At 32.4% G+C, this 25,908-nt stretch overlaps 8 protein-coding genes across 14 annotated transcripts; 3 read left to right on the top strand and 5 right to left on the bottom strand.

Moving 5' to 3' along the window:
• The first annotated feature begins 235 nt into the window (after positions 1-235).
• Positions 236-2,240, top strand: LOC117222840 (ADP-ribose pyrophosphatase, mitochondrial). The gene is made up of 2 exons (XM_033474818.2): positions 236-554; positions 1,105-2,240. Exons 1-2 carry the CDS (start codon positions 260-262, stop codon positions 1,737-1,739), a joined length of 930 nt encoding a protein of 309 aa, XP_033330709.2. The 5' UTR covers positions 236-259; the 3' UTR covers positions 1,740-2,240.
• Positions 1,938-5,282, bottom strand: LOC117222826 (uncharacterized). The gene is made up of 4 exons (XM_033474760.2): positions 4,873-5,282; positions 3,843-4,118; positions 3,106-3,321; positions 1,938-2,969 (listed from the first exon to the last, which is right to left on the bottom strand). The coding sequence occupies exons 1-4, from the start codon at positions 5,131-5,133 to the stop codon at positions 2,493-2,495; spliced, it is 1,230 nt and encodes a 409-aa protein (XP_033330651.2). The 5' UTR covers positions 5,134-5,282; the 3' UTR covers positions 1,938-2,492.
• Positions 5,283-5,539: 257 nt separating this feature from the next.
• On the bottom strand, positions 5,540-7,029 carry Pex3 (peroxisomal biogenesis factor 3). Its single transcript, XM_033474762.2, has one exon. The coding sequence runs from the start codon at positions 7,027-7,029 to the stop codon at positions 5,899-5,901; it is 1,131 nt and encodes a 376-aa protein (XP_033330653.1). The 3' UTR covers positions 5,540-5,898.
• Positions 7,030-7,134: 105 nt separating this feature from the next.
• Positions 7,135-8,171, bottom strand: LOC117222828 (mitochondrial import inner membrane translocase subunit Tim8 A). Of its 2 annotated transcripts, none has more exons than XM_033474763.2 (3): positions 8,032-8,171; positions 7,704-7,823; positions 7,135-7,338 (listed from the first exon to the last, which is right to left on the bottom strand). In XM_033474763.2, the coding sequence occupies exons 2-3, from the start codon at positions 7,794-7,796 to the stop codon at positions 7,153-7,155; spliced, it is 279 nt and encodes a 92-aa protein (XP_033330654.1). In that variant the 5' UTR covers positions 7,797-7,823; positions 8,032-8,171; the 3' UTR covers positions 7,135-7,152. The 2 variants fall into 2 exon arrangements, with proteins under 2 accessions (XP_033330654.1, XP_033330655.1); XM_033474764.2 differs by having other exon boundaries at positions 7,986-8,124.
• Positions 8,172-8,179: 8 nt separating this feature from the next.
• IntS2 (integrator complex subunit 2) lies at positions 8,180-13,783 on the top strand. 5 transcript variants are annotated; one of them, XM_076527109.1, is made up of 6 exons: positions 8,180-8,310; positions 8,645-8,964; positions 9,031-11,117; positions 12,037-12,241; positions 12,313-12,619; positions 13,235-13,783. In XM_076527109.1, exons 2-6 carry the CDS (start codon positions 8,654-8,656, stop codon positions 13,685-13,687), a joined length of 3,363 nt encoding a protein of 1,120 aa, XP_076383224.1. In that variant the 5' UTR covers positions 8,180-8,310; positions 8,645-8,653; the 3' UTR covers positions 13,688-13,783. The 5 variants fall into 5 exon arrangements, 4 of the variants coding, with proteins under 4 accessions (XP_076383224.1, XP_076383222.1, XP_076383223.1 ...); XR_013035005.1 differs by lacking the exons at positions 8,180-8,310; positions 13,235-13,783 and adding exons at positions 8,326-8,506; positions 12,829-13,181 and having other exon boundaries at positions 12,313-12,740; XM_076527107.1 differs by lacking the exon at positions 8,180-8,310 and adding an exon at positions 8,326-8,506.
• Positions 13,784-15,427: 1,644 nt separating this feature from the next.
• LOC117222845 (uncharacterized) lies at positions 15,428-17,241 on the top strand. 2 transcript variants are annotated; one of them, XM_033474827.2, is made up of 6 exons: positions 15,428-15,688; positions 15,760-15,847; positions 16,301-16,441; positions 16,503-16,625; positions 16,704-16,901; positions 17,027-17,241. In XM_033474827.2, the coding sequence occupies exons 2-6, from the start codon at positions 15,845-15,847 to the stop codon at positions 17,072-17,074; spliced, it is 513 nt and encodes a 170-aa protein (XP_033330718.2). In that variant the 5' UTR covers positions 15,428-15,688; positions 15,760-15,844; the 3' UTR covers positions 17,075-17,241. The 2 variants fall into 2 exon arrangements, with proteins under 2 accessions (XP_033330718.2, XP_033330717.2); XM_033474826.2 differs by having other exon boundaries at positions 15,435-15,688; positions 16,503-16,901.
• Positions 17,242-18,257: 1,016 nt separating this feature from the next.
• LOC117222817 (uncharacterized) lies at positions 18,258-20,257 on the bottom strand. The gene has a single exon (XM_033474747.2). The coding sequence runs from the start codon at positions 19,279-19,281 to the stop codon at positions 18,715-18,717; it is 567 nt and encodes a 188-aa protein (XP_033330638.2). The 5' UTR covers positions 19,282-20,257; the 3' UTR covers positions 18,258-18,714.
• A 209-nt stretch (positions 20,258-20,466) lies between these two features.
• On the bottom strand, positions 20,467-22,502 carry LOC117222816 (uncharacterized). The gene has a single exon (XM_076527116.1). The coding sequence runs from the start codon at positions 22,453-22,455 to the stop codon at positions 20,731-20,733; it is 1,725 nt and encodes a 574-aa protein (XP_076383231.1). The 5' UTR covers positions 22,456-22,502; the 3' UTR covers positions 20,467-20,730.
• Positions 22,503-25,908: the final 3,406 nt, after the last annotated feature.

Here is a 25,908-nt window from a genome sequence, read left to right as displayed (position 1 = left end):
TCCTTGTTTATTGATAAAATTGTCGCCCGTAGAAGGGTGAGAAATTGGTTTGATGAAAAGAGCAATTCTTTGGTAGATCATACAGGACGTTTTATGCATTATTTCAAAATTTTCGTATTTGTAAAATTCTTTATTCTCTAAGACTTATATTACCAAATATCTGTATAATTGTGCATAAACATAAACCCATGTTTTCGTCTCATTTTGTCGGTAACTGTGTCCTCTACCTTTATCTCGTAACTAGAGAGTCTAGCTCCCGATGTACATATGTAACTACATCACGGTGTGCTATGTGCAACATATAACACGTATTTTAAAATATAATTCTATGCACGTAACTACCTCCAGAATGATGCATTATAAATGTAGGGAGGTCTTTTATGCTTCCAGCAATATAAAACGATTCGTAGTACCTGAAGACAAAGTGCCATGGAATGTCGAGTTTTTAAAATATAAACCAGTTAAATACACCGCTTCAGTTCTGACTGGTAAACCTTGGGCGGATCCGGAAATTGGAGAAGCTTCATTTAAACCGAAATGGAATTCTCTTGACGGTAAGGAATTATATTTCGGACATATACTCTGTTTTTTTTAGGATTATTAAAGATATTTCAACCTAACCCTAAAATTCTTCCAATTTTAATTTAAATATCTTAAAATTATTTTCATTATTTATTCTGAAATGCTAGAAATATATCTATGAAAAAATTACTCTGAGAATCTGTGAAAATATTTCATAAAGTTTATAGAAAGACTTGAACTACATACTGACAAGAGTGAATTATTTCGGTTAGAGTGTTGAGAAAATTTCAATGATAATTATTTACAATTTTCATGTTTATATAAAAAAAATAGATATACCTGTTTTATTTTATAATACTAATTATCATAAATTTTTGGAAAATCTTTTCATTTTAAGTATTTAATAATGCTGTTTGTTGTAATGGTTAGATTAAATTATTAGACATACGCAGCAATTTAAACATAACCGTTAGTTTTTATAAATATTATAAGTTCTTATAAGTATACTTACATAAGTATTTTAAGTTCTGTATAATATTAGATGTTTTAACGCTTTTCTACAAATAAATTTATTTTTAATAGATCGTATAAACCGTAAGAGTTTTAATGAAGATTATTGTATAGATGAGAATGGTTATCCTTTGAATCCTATCGGCCGTACTGGTATTATTGGTCGCGGTCTTTTAGGGCGATGGGGTCCAAATCATGCCGCAGATCCAATCGTAACACGATGGAAACAAAGTACTTCCAAAGAAATAGAAATAAACAAATATTCGAACAAACCAATTTTACAATTTGTTGCAATACAAAGACGCGATTCTGGAGAATGGGCTATACCCGGTGGTATGGTTGATCCAGGAGAAACAGTATCGATTACTCTTAAAAGAGAATTTATGGAAGAAGCTTTGAACTCTTTAGAAAAAGATGATACAACAAGGAAAGAATTAGAAGAATCCCTGAAAGATTTTTTTGAAAAGGGAGAAGAAATTTACAAAGGATATGTAGACGATCCTAGGAATACTGATAATGCTTGGATGGAAACTATAGCTTCAAATTTCCATGACACTGATTGTAGTATTATTGGTCAAATATCATTAATAGCTGGAGATGATGCACGCAATGTTAAATGGATGGATGTTGATGAAAAACTAAATTTGTACGCTAATCATAGTGAATTTATCAAGAAAACAGTAGAAAAGCACAATGCACATTGGTGAAAATACTGGACAATCTTTATCAATACTTTATCAAGAAAACAAATCTTACTATTTATGTTATTTTTATTTTCATCTTTTACAAAAGCATTAATAAAAAATAGTAACATTCACACACGCACACAATATAATGTTATAAATGAACAAATGATTTATGTTTCATGTAAAAAATTTGCATAATTCAAAAATTAAAAACAAATATTTTAACATGTAATGATATTCAATATATTTAATTAATTGTACAAGTTATGTTTACGAATTACATAAATTATAAGTATTACATGACTTGTTTCATGATAAATATATACACATAATCTATGAATTCATCACAGGCAACAATCCCATTCTTAGTGGAATTATATAAATTCAAGTGAAGTCAAGTCAAACTTAACTTGATTTTAAATCAAGTCATTCTTAAAAAATAGATACTTCTATACCTTCGAATTTCTTATAAAGATAATATATCATAAGAACCATCTAAATAAAGCAATATGTTTCTATCAAGTGTAAATTTAAAATAATTGTCCATGTATATGTCATTTCAACAACCCTACTTCATTTCACGAATATTTACAAGGAAGCTATAAAAAAATCAGAAATAACCATGTGTAAATACTGTAGATAAGTATATACTATAGATCTTACCACAAAATTAGTAATTATATGTAAAAATAAGGAATAACTAATAATTATAAAATTACTTTTACATAAATGTTAATGACCATCGTATTTTCACTTTCAATTATTTGCTACATTTTAACATGGCACACTAAAATTATTTGATTTTATTGTGGCAGGTAATATACTTGATTCATTTATACCAAGTAAATCTAAAAATATCTCTGTAGAGTTTTTAATTTCAGTTTCGTTTTGGTTATAATCAGAATTTTCTATAGATTCCAAATGTAAATGTGTATTGAATGCATTGCTGTAATTAGTTATTTTCTTGAGAATATGACTCATATTATTATTTTGTAAGTACTTAACAGTACCTTCATTTTTGTGTCCATAAATGACATTTTTTTCTTTCTGTGTAGATTGATAATAACGTTTCTCTAAATCTAATGCATGCTGTGCTTGACTTTGGCCTAGCTTAGCTGCTTTAGTAAAATAATCACGAGCTCTATCAATATCTACCGAGAAACCACCTCTGCCTTGGGCATGAAAAACTCCCAAATTGTATATTGCATCTGCATGACCTTGTTCTGCTGCATCATTATAATATCTTGCAGCCTATGAAAATTAATATAATTCATTAATGCAAAATATTTCTTTAAATGAACAATTAACAAGTAATTTATTATGAAATATAATTAATAAGCAATTCATTATGAAATACAATTAATAATTAATTCAAAAAATATTGTACCTTACTATAATCTGCTAATGTTCCAAGTCCCAGTTCATAACACAAACCCAAATTAAACATACTAGCAGCAGATGATAATTTTGCACCAGTAGTAAAGTGCTTTATTGCATCTTTATACCGTTTTTCTTCTAAAGCTTTGAGGCCATAATGAAGTTCAAATTCCCCTATAGCTAATTTGTGAATATTAGCAAATTCTTCAGTAGCTTCTTTGAGAGCCTAAGAGTATTTACAAAAAAAATGGATATTAAATGAAAGTATGTTAATTTTCATAAATGTACAGTCAATAATTTTAATGTTTAAAGAGGACTGTGAGGTTTTAAGAAACTACAATGGTATTGTAATAATGGTTTCTTTAATATTATATTCATCATGAAATAAATATAATGGATAAATTTTGGGAAGGAAATGAAATAAGAGAATTTTGATTCTTATAATACTTTCTTTTTTATCATATTATGCGATAAATATAAACATTTACAATACACAATTTAAAGTTACATAAAATTGGTCAAAATAGCAACTATAATTATTCACAAAGCAAAGAATATTCACGAAGAAAGAAACTAACTCGTAAATTACAAATAAATACAAAAACTGAACATAGAACAAATTATAGAAGTTATAACAGTGTGATGAAATAATGAAATGGTTTTCTTACTATAGGATATAAGTTTTACTATCTGTTCCAAATATTTTACCTATTATAAATTGTAATGCCTGCAGAATAACATTCTCACCTCTTCAATGGTGATAGGCCCAAATGGTTTGCCTGCGTTCCATTCTGATTCCGTTTTTTCTTGAACATATTTTTTATTGTTGTTTCCAGCACACTCGGTAACACGTAGAACATGTTTTGGACTCAAATTTAATACTTGACCAAATAAGTAAGAGGTACGTGCTTCTGGATATTGAGGTAACTTGCTTTTTATGGAGTCAGTTTTCTCCTTTTCAAAAATTCTTCTACGAAGACATAATGTTTGGCATACAACCCATCCAACAGCTAATACACTAGACTGTTAACAAATTCTCTCTTTAATATATTCATTATAATTAACATTATGATAATATAAACTTATATATAAACTAATTTAATCATTCACATTTATATCATAATTACTAGTATGTACTCATATTATTGATATTCAACAATTTGCTATTAAATATTGTTTTATTACTTATGAAAACATTTTGTAATAACAGGTATAGTTTTATTACATCATACATTACATCATCAATTATAAATCCAAGAATTTATGATGGTAGTGACATTTATAAATTCATTTCTACATATTACGAGCATGAAGAAATAACGATTAAACATCCAAAAGACTATTGTTCGTTTTTGAGTTCATACTGTTTGGAACAATAATGTATGTGCCTCATTATTTAAAAAAAAATGTAGACAGAATTATAAATTGCCACTAAAGGAACATTAAAGTCACCCCTAAAATTTATTAGTAATTTGGAAAATTAATTGTCTATTATATTCTGGAAAACACTTCTCCCCTCAATAATGCTTTTATATAAACAATTGCTAAATACTTATTACTAGGAGAATTTTGAATATCAAAAATGTGTAACAATATTCTAATAATAAAAATTGATTAAAACTATAATTTTAGCAAAACCAAACTTGTTTAAATACACAGTCGATTTTACACGTTTTGCTTTTTAAACTTATCATTTATATTTTGCTTTTTATGTGATAAATGTGGGAGAATGATCAAATCAAAGATAAAGAAGATAAACATAAATGGCGCAATTTACCCATCCTACAGCTTCTGTCCAGGTATGTTTTGTATTCCATTTGGAATCCTCCTTTTTATCCTTAAAATCGCCAGCTTTCGCAGATCCGCAGAATTCTTTATTAAAAACCGAAATACTTGGCGTAACGAACTTATGATTGCATGTCAAATTAGTTTTAACCTCATTTTTTGTATTATCTTGAGATGTTTGCGAATAAACATTCGTACGGCATGTACGACGTTCTAAAGTCTCGCGGATTCCACGAGTGACAAATTTCCACATTTTGTACGCAAATTAATTGAAAAAGTTTAAATTTAAAGAAAATTTCTTTTCAACTCCACCGTGATCTTACTAACATCTAAATGCGCCTGCACCTGACGAAGCAGAGCGGCGCACTGCACTGAACGATTGAACTTATACATAATATGTATGTACAAGTTATTCTTTTTCAACAAGCTTTGCGCAAGCTCTTTTGATGCGCTTCCTAATTTAACAATTTTTATTCTAATAAACATTAACGAATTATATTTTTGTTCATCATTAAAATTATTGATAAATAAAATAGTGAAGGACAATTGTTGAATAATACTATTTTTATTACTAAAAGGTTAAGTTAATTATAAGTATTCGTTGTTTACATTTCTAATATAATTGATTTGGAAATGAAGAAAATGAAAGGAAAAAAAAGTATTTTTGAAAAGTAAAAATATATTATACCTTTTTAAGGAAATTACATACCATGACAAGTATTTTAATATAATATAATTCTATTTTTGCATTCTGTAATTGCGATGACGTTATTGATACGCATTTAAATACAAAAGTGTCTTAAGTTTGCTTCTTTATACCTCAAACATATTGTAAATACCTATAACCAAATTTTCACTATAATATACTATAAAAAAAAGATACATTTCTATATCTTTTCAAAAGTGTAAACAAAGTGTTTATATTTAAATAGATTAACAATTTCAATTTTTTATGCAACAGTTATTATATAATGCCATATGGTGTTGCATACAGTTTAAATAATTGGATGTATGAAATTTAAAAACTGAATGCTTCATAAATATTTTCACCAAGTGTTTTAAGTTCTTCATTTGTCACTAAACGATGCAATAAATCTGTCTGAAAAGCTTTTGGCATCGATTTGTCTGGTACTTGCCCATTTATAATTGGTATTATTTTAGCCATGGGCATTGATACCTTATTGATATTAATAAATGTACTGTTGTTCACTTCTACGTTATTTTTTTCCCTCCAACTTATATGATTCTGATTCGATGTTCCTGGTACTGAAATACCATTTGGGGTTTTACCATTTTCTTTTGTAGGACCAGTGAAAAATTCAGACATATGATCTATCAACAAACTAAATCCATTTCTAATGTTGCTTTGCGTTATGTTTTGTACTTCTTCGTTTTCCAAAAGATCAAGGGTCTCATTAATCAATTTCATAAACATAGGATCTTCTTCGCCATCGCATTCTGTCTGTAGCATGTATGTAGTAAGATTCTTAACAGGATCCCTTGAACTGTCCGTAGATATAGAAGATGTAATGGCCCAATATATTTCTTCTATATTCTTTAGAGTTAATTCGTCTTTCAATGAAATTGAGGTTGTTATTTCTACAACCTTACCCTTAATAAGTGAACATAATTTCTTTATCCCATCGTGCCTAAAATGGCTTGAGAGTGACATATATTTTGTCTGTACAATATTTTCTGCAGATGCACCATTGGAGTTTTGAATATCCTTGTACATATGACCACCTATTATGCTAAACTGAATCCTTATTAAAGTAGCTGCCATTGCATATGAATATATTATAACAGCTGATCTGGTAATTGCTAAAACTTTCAGTACATTCCAACATGCTACTTTATCAGTGCAACCATTTCTGAGTTTATTTACAATAACTTCAGTGTCTAAAACTTGAATTACAGTGTCTCTTAGAGTTGATGTAAGAGACATTATCATTTGACTGCATATTCTTTCTATACATTCGAAGTATTCTTGCCTTTTCGTTCTTTCAAGTATCTCTTTGATTTCTTTTCCTTGCAATTCTCGAAGTCTACGTTGTGTATATCTTATGAAAATAACACTGCTGATGACAATACTTCCCACTATAAACTTCCGTCTATGTCGGCTCACAAACCCTCTGATACTTGACAACATTTTTCAGAATTAGGTATTTAAACTAAGGAACGTGTACAAAGCGCTACATACTTTGTATCCTAAATAGTTACAACAAGTTTCCTTGGAACTTGAGTACAAAGCGAATGATTATGAACTAATTTATTATACATTCACTTCTGCAGAATTATTTAACACTACACGTTCTAATCTATTTGTAACAAAATTTGTTGTATCAATAAATCTTTCTATGCAATTAACAAGACACTTTTCTATCTTCGCACCCAAACGAGTACTAGGTGTATCAACACAAATATCCCAACAGATGTCAGTTAAGTTATATACCAAACCCTGAAAAAGAAACAAATCATATTTAAAAAACACATAAATATGTTAGCATCTTATGTAGCGTATCACAAAAGCATATACATATGTTACTTGGAAGTTATTTAAAAGGGTCGTATAAAACACTGTTAAAAGGTACGGTTTCGAATACAATTTTTCGTTTATAGTAGACAAATGACCACAATTATTCTGACATAGGAAGTAAAGCCAATGAGTATTTCTTATACTTCCTATATTCGACAGATAATAATATACTAAAATTGAATATTCAAGTTAATGCTATCAAATTGATGAGTCATTCATTTAGAAGATATTTTTATATTATCGAAAACAATGTAAAAAAAAATACCGATAACAATTCCCGAGCTAACCTGAAACTGTTGTTTCTTAGCTTCAGTCTCTATGAAGGCCTGAAATCGCTCATCGACCGCACCTTGCGACCTTTGCTCCTCCATAAAACTCATTCTTTACTTCCCACCGTACTTTTAACACTGAAATAATGGAAACATTTGACCTTTAGACCATTAATTCTCTTACCTTATTTCAATTTTATTGCGCTACCGACTACAGAGTAGTGGTTCAAATTATGTACGTATAATTTGTTTCCAATAGATTAAAATAATGATAAAAATTTAATAACGATGATACTTTACATTAATACAATATATTTTATAATTTTAACTTGAATATTAAAATTACTTCACAGGCAGAAGATGTATGTATGTAACACAGAGAGGAAATGAGAACTCGTGCTTTCTGCTCTGAACGCTCACGCCCAAGGTTTCAGAGCCAGAACCCAGAACCACCAACCACCACTTTTGTGCTTTAGCATGGAACAGAACCTACAATAATTTTAACACAGACTAGGTATAGTAACAGGTCCTAGCATCGAAACACCCCAAGGTCTGTAAAACAAGAGCTTGGCTGGTAAGCTCCGTGCGGCCATATTGCTACATTGCTCAGAGTACATATACATATGTATGTATTATGTATCTTCTTGCCTGTATACATATATACGGAAGCAGGGCTCGCGGCCCGTAAGAAATTTCAGAACTTTCTCCCACTTTTCTAACTGCAAAAGAAGGTGTCACCGAGAGCAACGCGACGCGACATTCTCCACTTCTAAAAAGAACAAGTTCTGAAAGTTGTTGCGGCCTGCGAGTCCTGTCTAGGGGTTAGTTTTCGAAAAACACCGGAATTTAGTAAATAAAATAATAAGAATATTGTTTTTATGTAGAAATAACAATAAGCTAGTACTAGGTAGTTAAAAATATATAAAATTTCATACAAAGTGATGTTTCATTAATTACAGAGTCTATATATGACCCGTGAAAAGGGATCAACAATCATGCAAGCAAGTGCATGTGTAACACCACGAATTTTTACTGCAATACAGAATGTGGACATATACGAGTTATCAATGTGTTCTCATAAAGAAATTCGACCAATTTTACCATGTTTGGTCCGCATGAGTCTAATTTCTCCTTTAGACATAACAAGAGACTGTGTGGAAGAAAGAAAACAAGTTCTGACAATTTTGTCTGGTATTGAATCAGTAAACTCGATAATTGCACTGCTTTCAATAGACTTTCATGCATTGGAAACTGATGTTCGTAAAGAGCAGCAATTGAGGTTAGTTTTACTGTTATTTACTTATAATTGAAAATCTACTGCATATTAAATGAATTATGTTTTTAGGCAAAAATTAGGTAGTTTGCAGAGAGATAGTGTACTTGCCCAATCACTGCAAAGTGGTCTTGCTTTGGAGTTTGAACGTAGTGAGTCTACAAGGCGCATAAGACTTGTTTTAAGTGAATTGTTGTATATAGCCTCTCAAGTACAAGAATTACAAAAGAATCAAGAATTTCAAATCAAGCAATCTGATTTATTTGATAATGCAGTGTATATGGAAGAAATTAGCTATGTAATTTGTATTGCACTGGCGGAGTTGCCAACCCTACTATCAATTTTAGATATTACGGAAACATTACTACATGTTAAACATGGTCCAGAGATAATTTGTTGGATAGTTGCAAATATTCCTGATAGCTTTAATGAAGTATGTGCGCATTTAATTGCCAATGGAGAAAGACAAGAGGAATCAACATTGGGCCGAATCAGAACAATGGCTTTGACAATGTTATGTCAAATGAACCCTAGTCAAGCTTTAGCAATAAGAGCAAAGTGTGTAGAACTATGTAGAATGCCTGCTTTAGCCATTACATTAAGTCTAGAACATGAAAATATAAACAATGATGACTCAGAAAGTGATATAGTTGCATTTGTATCAGGATTATTGCTTGGTAGTGATCAACAAGTAAGGACATGGATTGCAATGTTTATCAGGAATGGACAGAAACGTAAATGGGAATCTCATACAGCATTGCAAACATTAAGAGAAGAACTTCTCAAACGTTTACAAGTAATCACATCCCAAAATGCAGGTCAATTAGCAGAAAGTCAAGTCGTTCAAGCCAGTGCATTATTACGTCTTTATTGTGCATTAAGAGGTATTGGAGGTATTAAATTTCAAGATGATGAGGTAGCAATGATTGTTCAGTTGTTAACATCTCATCCACCTCCATCTCCTGCTGGCGTAAGATTTGTTTCTTTAGGTCTCTGTATGCTGATAGCATGTTCATCATTAATAGGACATCACAATCTTGAAAAGCGTAGTATAGAGTGGGTGCAATGGCTTGTTCGTGAAGAAGCTTATTTTGAAAGTGCTAGTGGCGTCACAGCAAGCTTTGGAGAAATGTTACTTTTGATGGCTATACATTTTCATAGCAATCAACTATCTGCTATCTGTGAACTTGTGTGTGCAACTCTAGGAATGAAGATACCAATTAGACCAAATAATTTGACCAGGATGAAACAAATTTTTATGCAAGAAATATTTACAGAGCAAGTTGTTACTTCTCATGCAGTGAAAGTACCAGTAACAGCTAATTTAAATGCAAATATTCCAGGATTTTTGCCTGTACATTGTATTCATCAATTATTGAAATCACGAGCATTTGCAAAACACAGAGTTCCAATCAAAAATTGGATTTATAAACAGATTTGTAATAGTGTGCCACCACTGCACCCAGTTCTTCCTGCTTTGGTTGAAGTATATGTCAATTCCATTGTATTAACCAACAATAAAACGTCAGAACACACAAACAAACCAATTACTGAAGACGAAATTAGAAGAGTATTCCAAAACAGTGTTTTTGGAGCAAATTTTGATTTTAAGAAAGGTATTACTGCTCCTCAGTGCGAGGTTGATAATACAGATTTTGAAATTACAAAACCTTCTCTTACATCACAGTTGCTATTACTGTATTACTTATTATTGTATGAAGATGTCAGATTGTCTAATATGCATACATTCATCTCACAGGATAGAAAAGTTAAATCATATTCAACTGAATTTCTATCCGAGTTACCAATAAAATACCTACTTCAATTGGTTCAAAGGGATCAAATGAATTATGCCGGTCTCTTTTCTCCTCTTCTTAGACTATTGGCAACTCATTTTCCCCACCTTTCATTAGTAGATGATTGGCTTGATAATGAGATGATTAATATAGACTCGACGGTTATAAATTATGAGAATGTAAAGATTACTGATATCATGATTATTGAAACATTTTCTCATATACAAACATGCCCTTCAAGAACAGGGAGATTGTTAAGACAATTAATGTCAACAAAACCAATTGATATCTGGCCTCATGCTGAAGTTATAATTTATTATTTCAAGGCTATCTTAAATCAAGGAGTTCCTAGATATATTCAAGGTAAGATTTCCTTGTGGATTATATTAGCTCTTAATCACAAGTATGAAATTATTATTATCAACATTTTTGTTGACACATTTATTGTCAACATTTGTCTATTTTGAACTTTTCAAACCCTAACACTCTTATCTAAATCATTTTTTTCTACCATGCTGTGTTTTTGAAATAACTGTACAGTATTAATATTAAGATGAACGACATTCTTTAACATTGCTTACGAAAAGCGTTGATGGGCACTTCAAACTTGAATATTTTAAAAATGTGCAAAAACGTACCAAAATTTTCGATTGAATATCATAGTTGAAATCTTACTTTAAGTTATGAATCTTGTTAGAATAATTCTTTCGAAAACAATTAAAATTGCATTTTGGCCAGATTTTAGAGAAAGTGACCACTGTGCGTCGCAGTTTGACGCGTTATTTGCAAGAATTTTTCTTGAATTGAAATCAATCTAGTACTGTACCGAAATCAAAACTATTGTATCGATACTTAAAAAACTATCAATTGTCAATTAAATAATTTGCTGTTATTAAATAGTTTGTTACTATTCCACGTAAATGTTGACATCTTATTAATTGTATTTTTCATTATTTAGAAGTAAATGTTTAACAAAACATTATGTAAATGTTAGTTTGACGAGAGCCATTACAATAATAAAAAGTTAATACTCTGTCTCATTTAAAGAACTACTGAATGGTCTCCTTCCTCTGCAGGAGTTGTCCCAAGAAAATTTTGTTGGGTACTAAAAGATGAGGCTCTTTGCATCATTTACTTTTTTATAATCTGAGAGAAAACAGATTCTAACACTTTATTTGGCACACTTTGTGTATACATTGTTTTGGACAAGAATATTGATAATTTATATAAGGTACTGTTTATATTTTACTCTTCTAATGCAGATATTAATTTAATTTTTTAGAGTTATATAAACAAGTGTGGCTTAGGTTAAATACAGTTCTTCCAAGATGTTTGTGGGTGTTATCAATAAACGCACTGTTAATAGAAAATTCTATTATAAAAAACGTATTTTTAACGCAGGAAAATATTGTCTTAGATCCCTTACAAGTATTAAGATGTGATACAAGGGTTTTTAGATGTGCTCCAATTTTATCTATTATCATAAGGTAAGTTTTTTGATAAATTTTAGAATTTTTAAGGGTACAAAAAGATAATTCGTAGTGAAATTATTTTTTAGAATTTTGCAAGCTGCATTAGCTGCCTCTCGATCACAGTTATCTAGGCATATACAGGACAAACCACTGACTGAAAAAATTGGTCAGTTATCAAGTGATGCTGAAAGAGAAGATTTAAGAACAGCTTTAGTGGCAGGACAAGAAAGTGCAGCAGTTCAAATATTATTAGAAGCATGTTTAGAAACAAAAGAAGATAGAGAAACTCCTGGACAAATGTGGTCCTTAAGAGAAATTCAAAGTATTATTTGTTCATACTTGCATCAAGTGTTCATAGCGGATCCATCATTAGCCAAATTAGTTCACTTTCAAGTATGTTAATTTAATCGAAATATTATCTTATAACTGTCACATTGTATGATGAAAGGGCCTAGCCAGATAAGATGGTCACATCTGTCTTTTTGAAAAGTTTTCCAAGAAAAAATACTTTCTGGTAAATGTCAATCTTGTAGCTTGCCCTTTAAGAGTGGTTACAAGGTAGATTGGAACACGCATATGTACCTCTTATTTTCTTTTTCCAGTTGCTTTTTAAAATTTTGAAAAAATCTGGTACATTGTGGTTGCAAAAAATGATAAACCAACAAAAAATATCGATTTTTATAGAAATTCTAACAATACCACTTTTATAGTAATTTTTTGATAAGATATCGCAAGTAGCGGTCTGAATTTTTTGTCAGTTTTTGGCAGGGTGTGCTATATAGTAAACAAAAATATGAACCGAGATTTTCAACGGTTTTTCCGTGACAAAGATATTATGACCACTGCTTTCATATAACACAACTTTTCGTACAACATGATATATGTATAATAAAATGAAAATGTGTAAGAACGAACAGCTAAAGAGTTACCACATAGAATTAGTTAAGAAATTAGATATCAATTTATATGAATACTTTAGAATTAATAATAATATTTTCTTTTCCGTAGGGTTATCCGAGAGAATTGTTACCCATCACAGTTACGGGTATTCCATCTATGCACATATGTCTTGACTGGATTCCTGAATTGTTATCTCAGCCAGAATCAGAGAAGCAAATATTTGCTGTAGATTTGGCATCGCATCTTGCAATTCAGTATGCCCTACCAAAGGCTTTAAGCGTTTCCCGCTTAGCAATCAATACTATGGTAACACTTTTAGGAGTGTTATCTGCTAAAGATCGTGTAATTTTATTTATGCCTGTATTACCGGCTTTAACACGAATATGTTTAGCTTTCCCACCATTAGCTGAAGATACTACAGGTTTATTGTTACAACTTGGTAGAGTTAATTCTGCTCAAGCAGCGTTAGGAGATAAATCTGCAGATATTTTATGTCGTGAGGTCAGTGAAACTTTTTGTATGTTATTGCAGAAAGCTATATTACAATCGCAAGTGTATTAAAGAATTATTTTTGCTACTCCCATATTAATTGTGAACTTAATGTTTTAAGTTTAAAATTGTTTTAAATAAATTATTGTAAATAAATTATTTCTATAATTAAGGTGTTATCACTCAGAGCCGTCCATTTTAGATGATAAACAAGATATTTTTAGGCTATTATGGATGAAGGGTTTGAAAGTTTTACATATACAGTGTGCACCGAAAATCGTAGTACAACTGGTCGAGCAGCGATTCTACATGCAAAAGTAAATCGAAGAAAAGAGTAATATTTTTTCATTCAAGGCTTGAGAAAATTGAGTTTGAAGATGCGTCATGTGGCTTGTAGTATGATGTAAGTAGAATTGGTATGTCATGGCCAGACGCACTAATTGATTCCTATTCAATAGTATTATTTTTTCAACCTAATCTTTTTCGAAAACGGAGCCTTAAATGAAAAAATTATATTCTTCTTTTCGACTTATTTTTACACATAGAATCGCCCCTTGGCCGGTTTTACCACGATTTTCGGTACATCCTGTATATATTTGTTCCAGTTTCAAGATAATAGATATGTACAATGTAATTTCCGGGCACTTATTCTCAGTATTGTATAAATTATAAATACGTTTTTCGTAGTATGTATATTATTTTTAATGTCTAGCATGATTTAGGTTGTTGTATACGATCGAAAAAGAACATTTCTCGTATAACAAATTTTTATGTTGTGATTGTAGTTTCTCCTGGTGTAAAAACGTATTATACTTTCCCTTTCATAACCAGTTACTTTAAATGAAATCTAATGAACATTTACATGTTAATTATTGAGATTATGCTATTTCATTTACTTCGACTACTTCAAATATAACACAACAGTGTCTATGATAAAAATGACCAGCGACAATGTGAGATTGTTGCTAATGCGCACCGGTGGACAATACACTTGCTACAGATGTAATTTAATGTTCTTCGTTATATATCGATATTAATAAATATTAAATAGAATTGAAATTTCTTCCAGACATGCAGGATTGTTGTATTTATGAAAAATAAACAAACTACTATTACAACTTACAAGCCAGGGCAGCAAATAGTTTAATAATAAAGGAAAATGGTGATTTTGTTAATAAGGTACACAGGTAAACCTGATGTTTCCCTGAGTCTCCGGATTTACCGGTTTACGAGTTGTAATGTATTTTGAATCGTGGATGATATCGAGCTAATAGAGCTGCTAATTAAGAATTCTTTTTTATATTGTAAAATATAATAAAAGTTTGTTACAAATATTTTCAAAGATTTTTAAATGAAATGTAAAAATTATATTTTTTTCTCTAATTTATCAGAATTTAATTACGAACTTTGTACGTTTGATCTCTACACTTGTAAAAATATAAACTTAACATCAGTTTAATTTTTTTTTCTATTAAACTTGATGTCGCATTATATCATCTGTTGGTAACAGATGCGTGATCCACTGGGTGAATTGGTACTTAGGTTCTATGAATTTAAATCTCTCTCTCTTATAAAGTGTTATATTAATAGTTTAGAAGTGATAGCTTTGAAAATGAAAGTGAAAACTGTAGTAATTAACGTTTTTAAAATTGGACCAACAGCGTTTATCAATTTCAATGAAATACATTGTTTAAATTGCTGAACGTCCAAAAGATTACATTGCTCAATTGTTATAGAGAAGACCACTTTCATGTATGTGTGTGTGTGTGTGTGTGTGTGTGTGTGAATTCTCAAAATGTTAATATTATAGTTCCCAGAAACATTGAGGCGTTCACAAAGTTAAAAAACCTAGGAATCCTAAGCAATCAAAGATCTATTGGAATTTTATTGTTCAGTTTTCAACCGTCGCGTCAGGTCACCTTAACGTGTTGATTTATAAACACAAAGTTCAGTCAACGATTCACTGTCTTCGAAACCACTCGGCCGTTGATCGCGGTTTCTCTGAAAAATTCGTTTATTTCTTGTATAAGACAAAAATTATTAAATTCGAAAAACCACTGCTTATTAAACAAGGTAACGATTATTTAGTACCACTTCTTTGATAAATATCATGGTGGTTTAAATTCTACTTTTTTGTCGTAAAGTGTTGCTATCCTAGAATCGCTTGACTGATTAAGAAAATGAGGAAGAATATTTTAAATTAAATAATCAAACTGACAAACAAAGACAATGGTAAGAAATATGTATTTGTTCTTTTAACTGTTTGAGTCCCAGGGGCCATTGTATAAACATGGTCGAAAAATGCCGAATAGCGCGATAGCGCTTGTCTTAATATGCGTACTTATATTATATTTCACGTTTTGTTCAATATATATTATTGAGAAGATTACGATGAAATACAAAATGTGTTGGTTGTATTATTTACGTTAAAAAGAGCAGCTATACGATGTACGTGCATCAGTAAAGTTGAGCGCGCTACTTCGATAGTCTATGAGTCTAGCGTTCAAATGTGCTGGGACTTTTCGACACAAAATCTGAACAGCGCGATCGCGCTACTTGGGAATCAAAGGGTTAAAGTCTGTTGATCTTTTCGATCTCACAAATATGATCAAAATTTAGATTACGCGATTATATCGCAACGTAAATCAATCTTTAAACAAACTTTTTTTGCAATCCTCGAACTAGGAGAAAAAGGAGTCACTGCTGGACATACTGCTTCTAGATGGATGTAAATACTTGCACATGACTAACGAGATGTATCAGAGGAACAGAGAGAGTTTTCCAGACTTCCAGAGGATGTTAAAGATAATTAATTGTTTGTCCCGAGTAGGTTGACGATTGATTATTCTATCTATTTGTTTGATCAATTTCCGATCAATTTATCCAGGTACAGACACTGCTGAAGGTATGCCTAGCGATATTGAAGGAAGTGGAGACTGCAGATATCGAACAGTTACTAGCATCGGGAGAATTTAATGAATCGTACGGTGAAGGCATTGCCATTCAAAACGTGTTAGTCGATTCCATTGATTCACTTATAAACAGTCATAAAAACACCATCAAGAATCTAGAATTGGATTTGCTGCAGAAACTAGACTACTATGGTAAGCAGCTGATGCTGCAGACGAAGATGCGCGCCCTTTTACAAAATTATTGTGCAAAGACAGCTACAGTTCTCAAGCAAACCACGAGTATTGAAAATCGTTTTAAGAGGAATGCACGATTGGCCAATCGATTTAGGGAGAAGTGCGAGAAGTTAAAGGGAATCTTGGATAATATTAATGAGGTATTTTCGATTTAATGAATTAATCACAGAATAATCAATTGATTTGTAATGTCAAGATTTCAAAAATTTAATTTGCAATTTATTAATTTGTACAACTAATCATTTTACACTCTTTATTCATTTAGAGACAAATATTTTTTTGGGGAAACCATAATCCTGGCATGAGTTCCTAAAGTAAGGAACAAGAATCGACGGATGAGTATTTATATATTGTTACAAATTAAAGGATTAATTTATTTTGTTGCGTATGCATGTTATTTATGAAATTCTAATTACTGTTATAATTTAATAATATACTATGTGAAAAAAAAATATACTTTGTTTCTGTCCAATATTTAAAGCGTGTGTACAGGATAAAAATTCATTGCCTGGATTAGACTTCAAATAATAATTGAAGTTCGCTGTAAATAGAAACCTAAGAGAATCATCGAAAAATTAAAAAATCCTTTAGAAAATCCAGCCACGAAGATATAGTGAATGCTACGTCACAGACTTAGGATAATTCTATGGAGTATGGACATTACATGCAATGCATTTTTTTCTATCATAAGCCTGTGCCTATTCTTATTGTATATCGTTTTTGATAATACAGACGACATCTAGATTTAGTAAGAATCGTGTGTTTTGTATACCCTATTTCAACTATTAATTAATACAGCTGGTTAACATTTTGCCGTTCGGTGGCACCACAGTGGCAAAGTGGTCTGTAAAACGAAATTTTGTGGCCAAAATTGATTACAACAAAAATGTATTTTCTATGACACAATTCTATTAATTACATATTTGATAATTTAACTGCACGATTACCATATGATTGAAAATTAAATATTTTTTTAACATATTCTTTTTAGTAGCATATTATATAATTTATAAAAAATGTATAGTATATAACAAAACGGGCATTGAAAAACACATAATTATCAGATATCATCCTCTGTATCTAATTCTGAATCGTAATATTCCTAATTATATGTAGCGTATTCTTACTATTTTCATTACACATAATCATTATACGTTATCATCCATGATGACAAACTCTGCTATAGATATAAATGTTGATAGTGCTTTCTGAGTGGAGGAGATTATAAAATTAAATTTTTAAGAAGTAATTTTTCTTAATATTTAATTCTGTAACTCCATAAGAAAGATCAATTTTTTCAAATATGTTGCAATTTCAAATCATAATTACACGAGGATATTCCACGAGGAGTATCTTCAAATTTAGATTAAAATTTAACTACGAGACATACGTTCCAATTTTTTGGAGACATTTCTTTCAATTCTCCATCAGCTATATCAAGTAAAAATATTTCAGTAGAAAATGAACGACGGATTGCGAAAGTAGAGACTGTAAGCTTCAAAATGAGTACAGGTATATTTTTTAACGATTTTTCATTACAAAACTATAACAGATTACATATAAATAATTTCTCGAAAATTGGAAAAGTGGTGAAATACTTCTTGGAGCCTCTATATATTAAATGCAATTAAAATTTAATTAAACCAGCTTTCTGGTGCTCCAGTCTTTCTTTAATAGTTTCCTTGAACTAATTTACATTTCAAGTAATTTATTAATTGCACAAGTATTTATTGTTTATATAAGTACATACACGATCATCTTTCCAGACGAATAGACTCTATAAAACACACGCAATGTTACAATCTATGACAGAAGACACACACACACACACACACAACCAGACACAGGCGCCAATTAGATTTTCCACTATAATCTGGATAACGTGTTTATGGTTCTTCATTCTACCATCGCAAATTCGTTCTATATCTGCGCCAAACTTGATTTAAATTTAAGTTAACTTGGACACTTATAACTAGAAGGTAGCACACACGCCTGGTTCGTGGGGTTGAATATCGTACTATTTTGGCATGTCAGATACCGATTTATGACGATACCCTGGTAAATTAAGCAGACGTGATATTGCTTACATGCAGTACCCGAAATTGGATATTTTCCACTAATTGTACACGCAGTCACCGGTGTTGATTGAGTGCAAGTGTACCCCGTCACGCATATGCCCATAGTGGGGTCAAAAAGGGTTGGTGTAACACATGTTAAGTCGTACGATACTATTGCCGCACCGTTGAAAATGCAAATATAGTAATTTCTGCATGTTCCATCCACGATCTCGAAGTAGCCTTCCGCTGTGCAGGGTTGATTAGAAGGGACTAGTTGAACCATTGCCGATGGGATGATAGCAACAATAAGACAAGCGAACACCACAAAAGACGCGTTCATGTTTTCCAGCACGTAGCGTCTCAGAAACTGATAATGAGGATATCGTCGGTGTTGCGAATATATGTATATACGCCAATCGTCTAAGTCAATACAGTATAATGCAACATTTATTGACGAATCCATTAAGCTCTTGTCAAATATAGGATTAACGTACTTTAGAAGTGATAGAAAGATTGGGGGTTTAGGTAATTTGTAGTTCCCAAAGACGATTAAATTACGAAAAGAAAGAAGTTTTACGGTTAGATGATATGAGTACACTCTAGCCTTGGTTTCTGCTATATTTTTTACGTAAGAAGGGACAGATAAAGTGTTAATAGCTGCTTTTTCTCTGAAGCTACTGTAAACGGAATAAAATTATAACACTTCTTAAGCAAAATGCATTTTTATTGATGTCTCTCGACATTTACGCTTACTCTCTTCGCATGAGGTTGTTTTCATTATAATGTTACAATCGATACATTTATGACAGAAGACATACACACGCGCCATTTACATTTTTCACTAGAATCCGGATGACGTGTTTGTGGGTCCTCATTCTTCCATCGCAAATTTGCGCCATATTTGCGTCAAACTTGATTTAAATTTAATTTAACTTGTTGGACACTTATAAGTCGAAGGTAGCACACATGTTTGGGACACAGGGTTGAATATTAAACTGTTTGGGCACGACAGTATCCGGTTTATGACAACATCCTGGTAAGTATAGCAGACGCGATATTTCTTACATGCAGTAAGCGGAATTTGATATCTTCCATTAGTTGGACACGTGGGTGCCGGTGTTGATTGAGTGCAAACGTACCCCGTCACACATATGCCCATAGTGGGGTCGAAAAGGGTTGGTGTAGCACATGTTAAGTCGTACGATACTAATGCCGCACCGTTGAAAATGCAAGTATAGTAATTTTTGCACGTTCCATCCACAATCTCGAAGTAGCCTTCCGCTGTGCAGGGTTGATTAGAAGGGACTAGTTGAACCATCGCCGATGGGATGATAGCAACAATAAGACAAGCGTACACCACAAAAGACGCGTTCATGTTTTCCAGTACGAAGCGTCTCAGAAACTGATAACGAGGACCTCGTCGGTGTCGCAAAAATATGTATATATATGCATATCGTTTAAGTCAATACAGTATAGTGCAAATATAGGATTAACGTACTTTAGACGTGATAGAAATATTGGGGGTTTAGGTAACACGTCAAGTAGCACACTCGAGTCTTGGTTTCTGCTATATTTCTTAGGTAAGAAGGGACAGATAAGGTGTTAATAGCTGCTTTCTATGAACCTACTGTAAATGGAATAAAATTACTTCTTATGCAAAATTCATTTTTATTGATGTCTCTCGACGTTTACACTTACTCTGTTCGCTTAAGGTTGTTTTCATTACAATGTTACGATCGATACATTTATGACAGGAGATATACACACGCGCCCATTACATTTTTCACCAGATTCCGGATGACGTGTTTGATGTTCTTTCGCATATTCGCCCTATAAATAATAATATAATAATATATTCGCCCTAATAATAATAATAAATTCGCCCTTGTGTTAAACTCGATTTAAATTTAATTTAACTTGATGGACACTTATAACTAGAAGGTAGCACACACGTTTGGGTTACCGGGTTGAATATCGTACTGTTTGGGCATGTCATATACCGATTTATGAGGATATCCTGGTAGAAATAGCAGACGTAATATTCTTTACATGCTGTACCCGGAATTTGAAATTTTCCATTACGTGAACACTCAAACGCTGTTGGAGTTGTTGAACTCGATGGTGTTGTCGAAGTTGACGTTGTCGTGAACTTTGTTGTCGTCGTATTTGGCGATGTCGAATTCCGTGTACATGCATAAGTAGATGATGGTAAAACACACGTTTCGGTCCGAGGATTGAATATCAAATTGTTTGGACATGTTAAAATACGATTTATGACAATATTCTCATAAAAATAACAGACCCGATACATCTTACAAGTAGGGTCCCCAACTGAAAATCTTCCGTTTCTTGTACATTCAATCGCAGGCGTTACTGTTGGTGTCGGTTCAAGCGTTGGTGTTGGTGTCGGTTCAGGCGTTGGTGTTGGTGTCGGTTCGGGCGTTTTTGTTGATGTCGAATCAGTTGTTGTTGTTGGTGGTGGTGATGGTGGTGGTGTCGAAATAGTTGTTGTTGTTGGTGATGGTATCAAATCAGTTGTTGTTGTTGGTGCTGGTGTCGAATCAGTTGTTGTTGTTGGTGCTGGTGTCGAATCAGTTGTTGTTGTTGGTGGTGGTGATGGTGGTGGTGTCGAAATAGTTGTTGTTGTTGGTGATGGTATCAAATCAGTTGTTGTTGTTGGTGATGGTGTCGAATCAGTTGTTGTTGTTGGTGCTGGTGTCGAATCAGTTGTTGTTGTTGGTGGTGGTGATGGTGGTGGTGTCGAAATAGTTGTTTTTGTTGGTGATGGTATCAAATCAGTTGTTGTTGTTGGTGATAGTGTCGAATCAGTTGTTGTTGTTGGTGCTGGTGTCGAATTAGTTGTTGTTGGTGGTGGTGTCGAATCAGTTGTTGTTGTTGTTAGTGGTGACGTCGAATTAGTTGTTGTTGATGTTAGTGATGGTGGTGGTAGTGACGAAACAGTTGTTATTGTTAGTGATGGTGTCGAATCAGTTGTTGTTGTTTTTGATGGTGATGGTGTCGAATCAGTTGTTGATGGTGACGATGATGGTGTCGAATCAGTTGTTGATGGTGACGATGATGGTGTCGAATCAATTGTTGTTGGTGATAGTGTCGAATCAGTTGTTGATGGTGATGATGATGGTGTCGAATCAGTTGTTGATGGTGACGATGATGGTGTCGAATCAATTGTTGTTGGTGATAGTGTCGAATCAGTTGTTGATGATGATGATGATGGTGTCGAATCAGTTGTTGATGGTGACGATGATGGTGTCGAATCAGTTGTTGATGGTGATGGTGTCGAATCAGTTGTTGATGGTGATGATGATGGTGTCGAATCAATTGTTGGTGTTGTTGTCGAATCTGCCGTTGTTGAAGTTGGCGGTGGTTGTTGGCAATCGTATCCCTTTATGCATACGCCGATAGCGGGGTTGAAAAGAGTTGGTGGAGCACATACTAAGTTGTACGATTGTAATGCCACACCATTGAAAATGCAAATATAGTAATTTTTGCACGTTCCATCGACGATCTCGAAATTGCCTTGCGATTTGCAGGGTTGATTAGAAAGGACTAGTTGAACCCTTGCTGATGGAAGGATAGCAACAATAAGACAAGCGTACACTCCAAAAGACGGCTTCATGTTTTCCAGTACGTATCGTCTCAAAAACTGATAACGGAGTTATCATCGTTACCTTGGTCGGTGTAGCGAATATATGTATGAACATCGTCGAGGTCGTTATTGTATAGTGGGATATTTGTTGATGAATTCGTTAAATTCTTGTCAAATATCGGATTAATGTGTTCTAGAGGAACGGAAAACACTGTGATAGGAAGATTAAATATCGGGGCTAGAGTAATCAGTAGTTCCCAGAAACGATTAAATTACGAAAAGAAAGACGACTTACGGTTAGTTGTTGTGGCTTCTCTGAAGCTTTGGTTTCTATGTATCACATGTAAGGAGGGACAGATAAAGTGTTAATACCAGATTTCTCCGAAGCTGCTGCAAATGCAATAAAATTACTTTTTAAGCAAATTATATTGGGTCTGGGAAAAAGTTCGTGGCGTTTTGTTACTAAAATTCAACTGGATTTCTTATATTGTGAAAGTGAATTTATTTAAACCAAATATGCTCCATTATTATCGACAATGTTTCGCCATTTTTCGGGTAGAATCATAATGGCATCGGCGAAGGACATCTGCGGTTTCTGGTTAACACGTTCCGTGCCGAGCCTTTTTTACTCGAATCTTCACACTTTGATATTTTACTAAAACTTGATGTATTACGTGCAATTATTAATTCTCGTACACATAACAACGTAACAAAAACTTATCAACGCCCATTCTTGCGGTGGAAATTGATTCTTCGGTTCTAAATTTCTTGTAAACAATTTGTTCAGTTCACTAAGTAAACATGCAAGCGTGTACTATCGATGGTACACGTGGCACGGAACGTGTTAAAAAAGTGAATCAAGTGGTTTTCACAGGCTTCTTTTGAAGCCAGTTTTTAGAGAGTACTGCAGAGATCGGAACAAGTGATAGTCAGAGGGTGCTATGTTTGGACGGTGGGTGCATCAAAATTTCCTAACCAAACTCTCGCAATTTTTTATGGGTCGTCAAAGAAATGTGTAGTCGGGCGTTGTCGTGATGGAAGACAACACCTTTCGTATTACGCAATTCGGGCCGTTTTTTTTTCAATTGCGTGGCGTAATCTCTCCAGTTGTTCATAGTAGAGTTGAGAATTAATCGTCTGACCAACTGGAAGTACCTCATGGTGGACGATTCCCTTCCAGTCCCACCACATACACAGCATCATCTTTTTTAGCGTCAATCCTAGCTTCGTGAACGCATGTGACGGCTCACCATCTTTTGTCCACGATCTTTGGCGCTTCCGATTGTCGTACGTGATCCATTTTTCATCATCGGTTATGACACATTTCAGAAATGGCTCGATTTCATTACGTTTCAGCAGCGCATCACAGATGTTGATTCGATCCATCATGTTTTCCGCGCTCAACTCATGAGGAACCTAAATATCCAGCTTCTGTTTGTATCCAGCTTTGTGTAAATGATTTAAAACACTTTTGTGGCCAATGCCTAGTTCCATACGAATATCGACACTGCTAATATGCTTATTTTGCTGGACTTTTTCAACAATCTCATTAGTTTTTTCAGTAACTGGACGATCAGAGCGTGACTCGTCTTTCACATTAAAATTACCAGAACGAAAGCGAGCGAACCATTTCCGCGCAGCTGATTTTGATAATGTACCTTCTTCATACACAGCAGAAATTTTTTCACAAGCCTGCGCAGCGTTCTTCCCTTTGTCGTAATAATGTTGTAAAATACAGCAAAATTTCTCATTATTTCTCTCGATTTTCAAACGCCAACAACTTTCCACCACTACGATGTTTATACGCTCAAAATTACGTCCAATGTGTCACCTTTAAATGAAGCGTTTAATGGTATTGTTGCAATAAGTTGTCGTGAGTTATTAATAATTGACGACATCTATCGGGAAAACGCCACGAACTTTTTCCCAGACCCGATATTTTCATCGACGTCTATCGACGTCTACATTTACTCTCCTCACATAAGGCTGTTTTCATATTTCAAAAGATTTAGTTCCTTAGCTTTTTTCATTACAGTTTTCTACATTAAAAAATGTTTAATGTTTCCCTTCATCTTAAATCTGAAAGGCTTATTTGTAAAATGGTTCCAGATAAAAGAAGCCACGTTAATTTTAATCAACGAGATATACCTTTTAACATCAACAATATACTATCTGAAAGAAAGAAATTATTTGTTTCAAAAGAGTACATTAAATGATATTATTTTTGTTCAAGAATCACATCTACAGGAATATTGACATTACCAATCGTAATAGAACGAGTAAGGGAAATACAACACTTGTACATTTTTACATATTATCTTACTGATCTTTCATAAGAAAGTACGGAATTACTAAATGCCAATATATTTCGTATAGACTATTACCAATTAATTATTTTAATGTTTACATTTCGTCTTATGATTTGATAATCGTCTTATTGCATTTTTAAATTAATTTCAATATTTTGTAAACAATATAATATTGACACTTTTTATGATTGGCGAAAGGCTTAAATATAAGAGGAGGTTTCATCAAATATCAATAAAACTTGTAAAAATGATACATGATTGTTACAAGTTTTTATTATTTTCATAACTTTTTATAACCTTAAATTTAAATGATGGTATATATAATCCTATGCATGAACGTAAAAACATTATACATATGTGTTATTACTTGCATATAAATTTTGAAATGATAATGATTATTTATCACTACATTATAACATATACAATTAATCAAATATGTTTTATTCGTCCGTCACAAGTAATTTTTAAATTAACGCGGCAGTATAATTTGACGTAAATTAATGTGCATATGGAAATGTATGAAATACAAGAATATAAGTATACGTATAAATATTATATTAATTTTGCCACAAGGATTATTTTAATCAATGATCGGATCTTTTTCTTTATTTCATTTCTCAAAAAATTAAGCATGCAAACAAGAATTTCCATGATTCGTATACCATACAGAAAAAATATATGTTACCGTCTTCTACTTACTGTCAATCGTTTATGTAATGAAGAATTATAAAAATTAGAACGCGCGTGCATCGATTGTATTTAAACTAAAGCAATACAGAATTGATTTACTGAACTAGGACAGAATTTTTTATGAACGATATCGTTTCTAATACAATAAACAATGGACGGGGGATTGTTTAGTTTCTGAATTGTAGTATCGAAGGTTGCAATATTTTCTACGCTGGCATTGAAGTCTCCAAATATATTATGTTCTGTTTGTAGGACGGCACGTATTAATATAGATGCATGCATAATAAAAATAAATAAACATAAATGATTAGAATCATTACCAAAATTCATGATTGCTCTAATCAAATATAAAGGAGGCTTGGTGAAACATTAACGTTATGTTAATAATAATTGTACGTAAATTCGATAATTGTAAATAAATTCTTTTTCAAGATCCAGAGTAATTTATTTAATAGGACAAAAAAAAAATCCGAAAAATTAAGAT

Source organism: Megalopta genalis, chromosome 17, assembly GCF_051020955.1.
Source record: "Megalopta genalis isolate 19385.01 chromosome 17, iyMegGena1_principal, whole genome shotgun sequence".
In the NCBI taxonomy this organism is placed as follows: domain Eukaryota; kingdom Metazoa; phylum Arthropoda; class Insecta; order Hymenoptera; family Halictidae; genus Megalopta; species Megalopta genalis.
This window is presented reverse-complemented; position numbering and strand designations above follow the sequence as displayed.

Coding starts and splice junctions, on each gene's coding strand:
- LOC117222826 (XM_033474760.2), bottom strand. CDS start 5,133: ATGTGGAAATTTGTCACTCGTGGAATCCGCGAGACTTTAGAACGTCGT. Junction 3,322..3,842: donor GGCCTATCACCATTGAAGAG/GTGAGAATGTTA, acceptor AAATACTCTTAG/GCTCTCAAAGAAGCTACTGA. Junction 2,970..3,105: donor CATTAGCAGATTATAGTAAG/GTACAATATTTT, acceptor TAATTTTCATAG/GCTGCAAGATATTATAATGA.
- Pex3 (XM_033474762.2), bottom strand. CDS start 7,029: ATGTTGTCAAGTATCAGAGGGTTTGTGAGCCGACATAGACGGAAGTTT.
- LOC117222816 (XM_076527116.1), bottom strand. CDS start 22,455: ATGAAGCCGTCTTTTGGAGTGTACGCTTGTCTTATTGTTGCTATCCTT.
- LOC117222845 (XM_033474826.2), top strand. Junction 16,442..16,502: donor TAATTAATTGTTTGTCCCGA/GTAGGTTGACGA, acceptor CAATTTATCCAG/GTACAGACACTGCTGAAGGT. Junction 16,902..17,026: donor TCTTGGATAATATTAATGAG/GTATTTTCGATT, acceptor TTATTCATTTAG/AGACAAATATTTTTTTGGGG.
- LOC117222828 (XM_033474763.2), bottom strand. CDS start 7,796: ATGAGTTTTATGGAGGAGCAAAGGTCGCAAGGTGCGGTCGATGAGCGA. Junction 7,339..7,703: donor CTAAGAAACAACAGTTTCAG/GTTAGCTCGGGA, acceptor TTTCTTTTTCAG/GGTTTGGTATATAACTTAAC.
- LOC117222840 (XM_033474818.2), top strand. CDS start 260: ATGTACATATGTAACTACATCACGGTGTGCTATGTGCAACATATAACA. Junction 555..1,104: donor GAAATGGAATTCTCTTGACG/GTAAGGAATTAT, acceptor TATTTTTAATAG/ATCGTATAAACCGTAAGAGT.
- LOC117222817 (XM_033474747.2), bottom strand. CDS start 19,281: ATGGATTCGTCAATAAATGTTGCATTATACTGTATTGACTTAGACGAT.
- IntS2 (XM_076527109.1), top strand. CDS start 8,654: ATGACCCGTGAAAAGGGATCAACAATCATGCAAGCAAGTGCATGTGTA. Junction 8,965..9,030: donor CGTAAAGAGCAGCAATTGAG/GTTAGTTTTACT, acceptor TTATGTTTTTAG/GCAAAAATTAGGTAGTTTGC. Junction 12,620..13,234: donor CCAAATTAGTTCACTTTCAA/GTATGTTAATTT, acceptor TCTTTTCCGTAG/GGTTATCCGAGAGAATTGTT.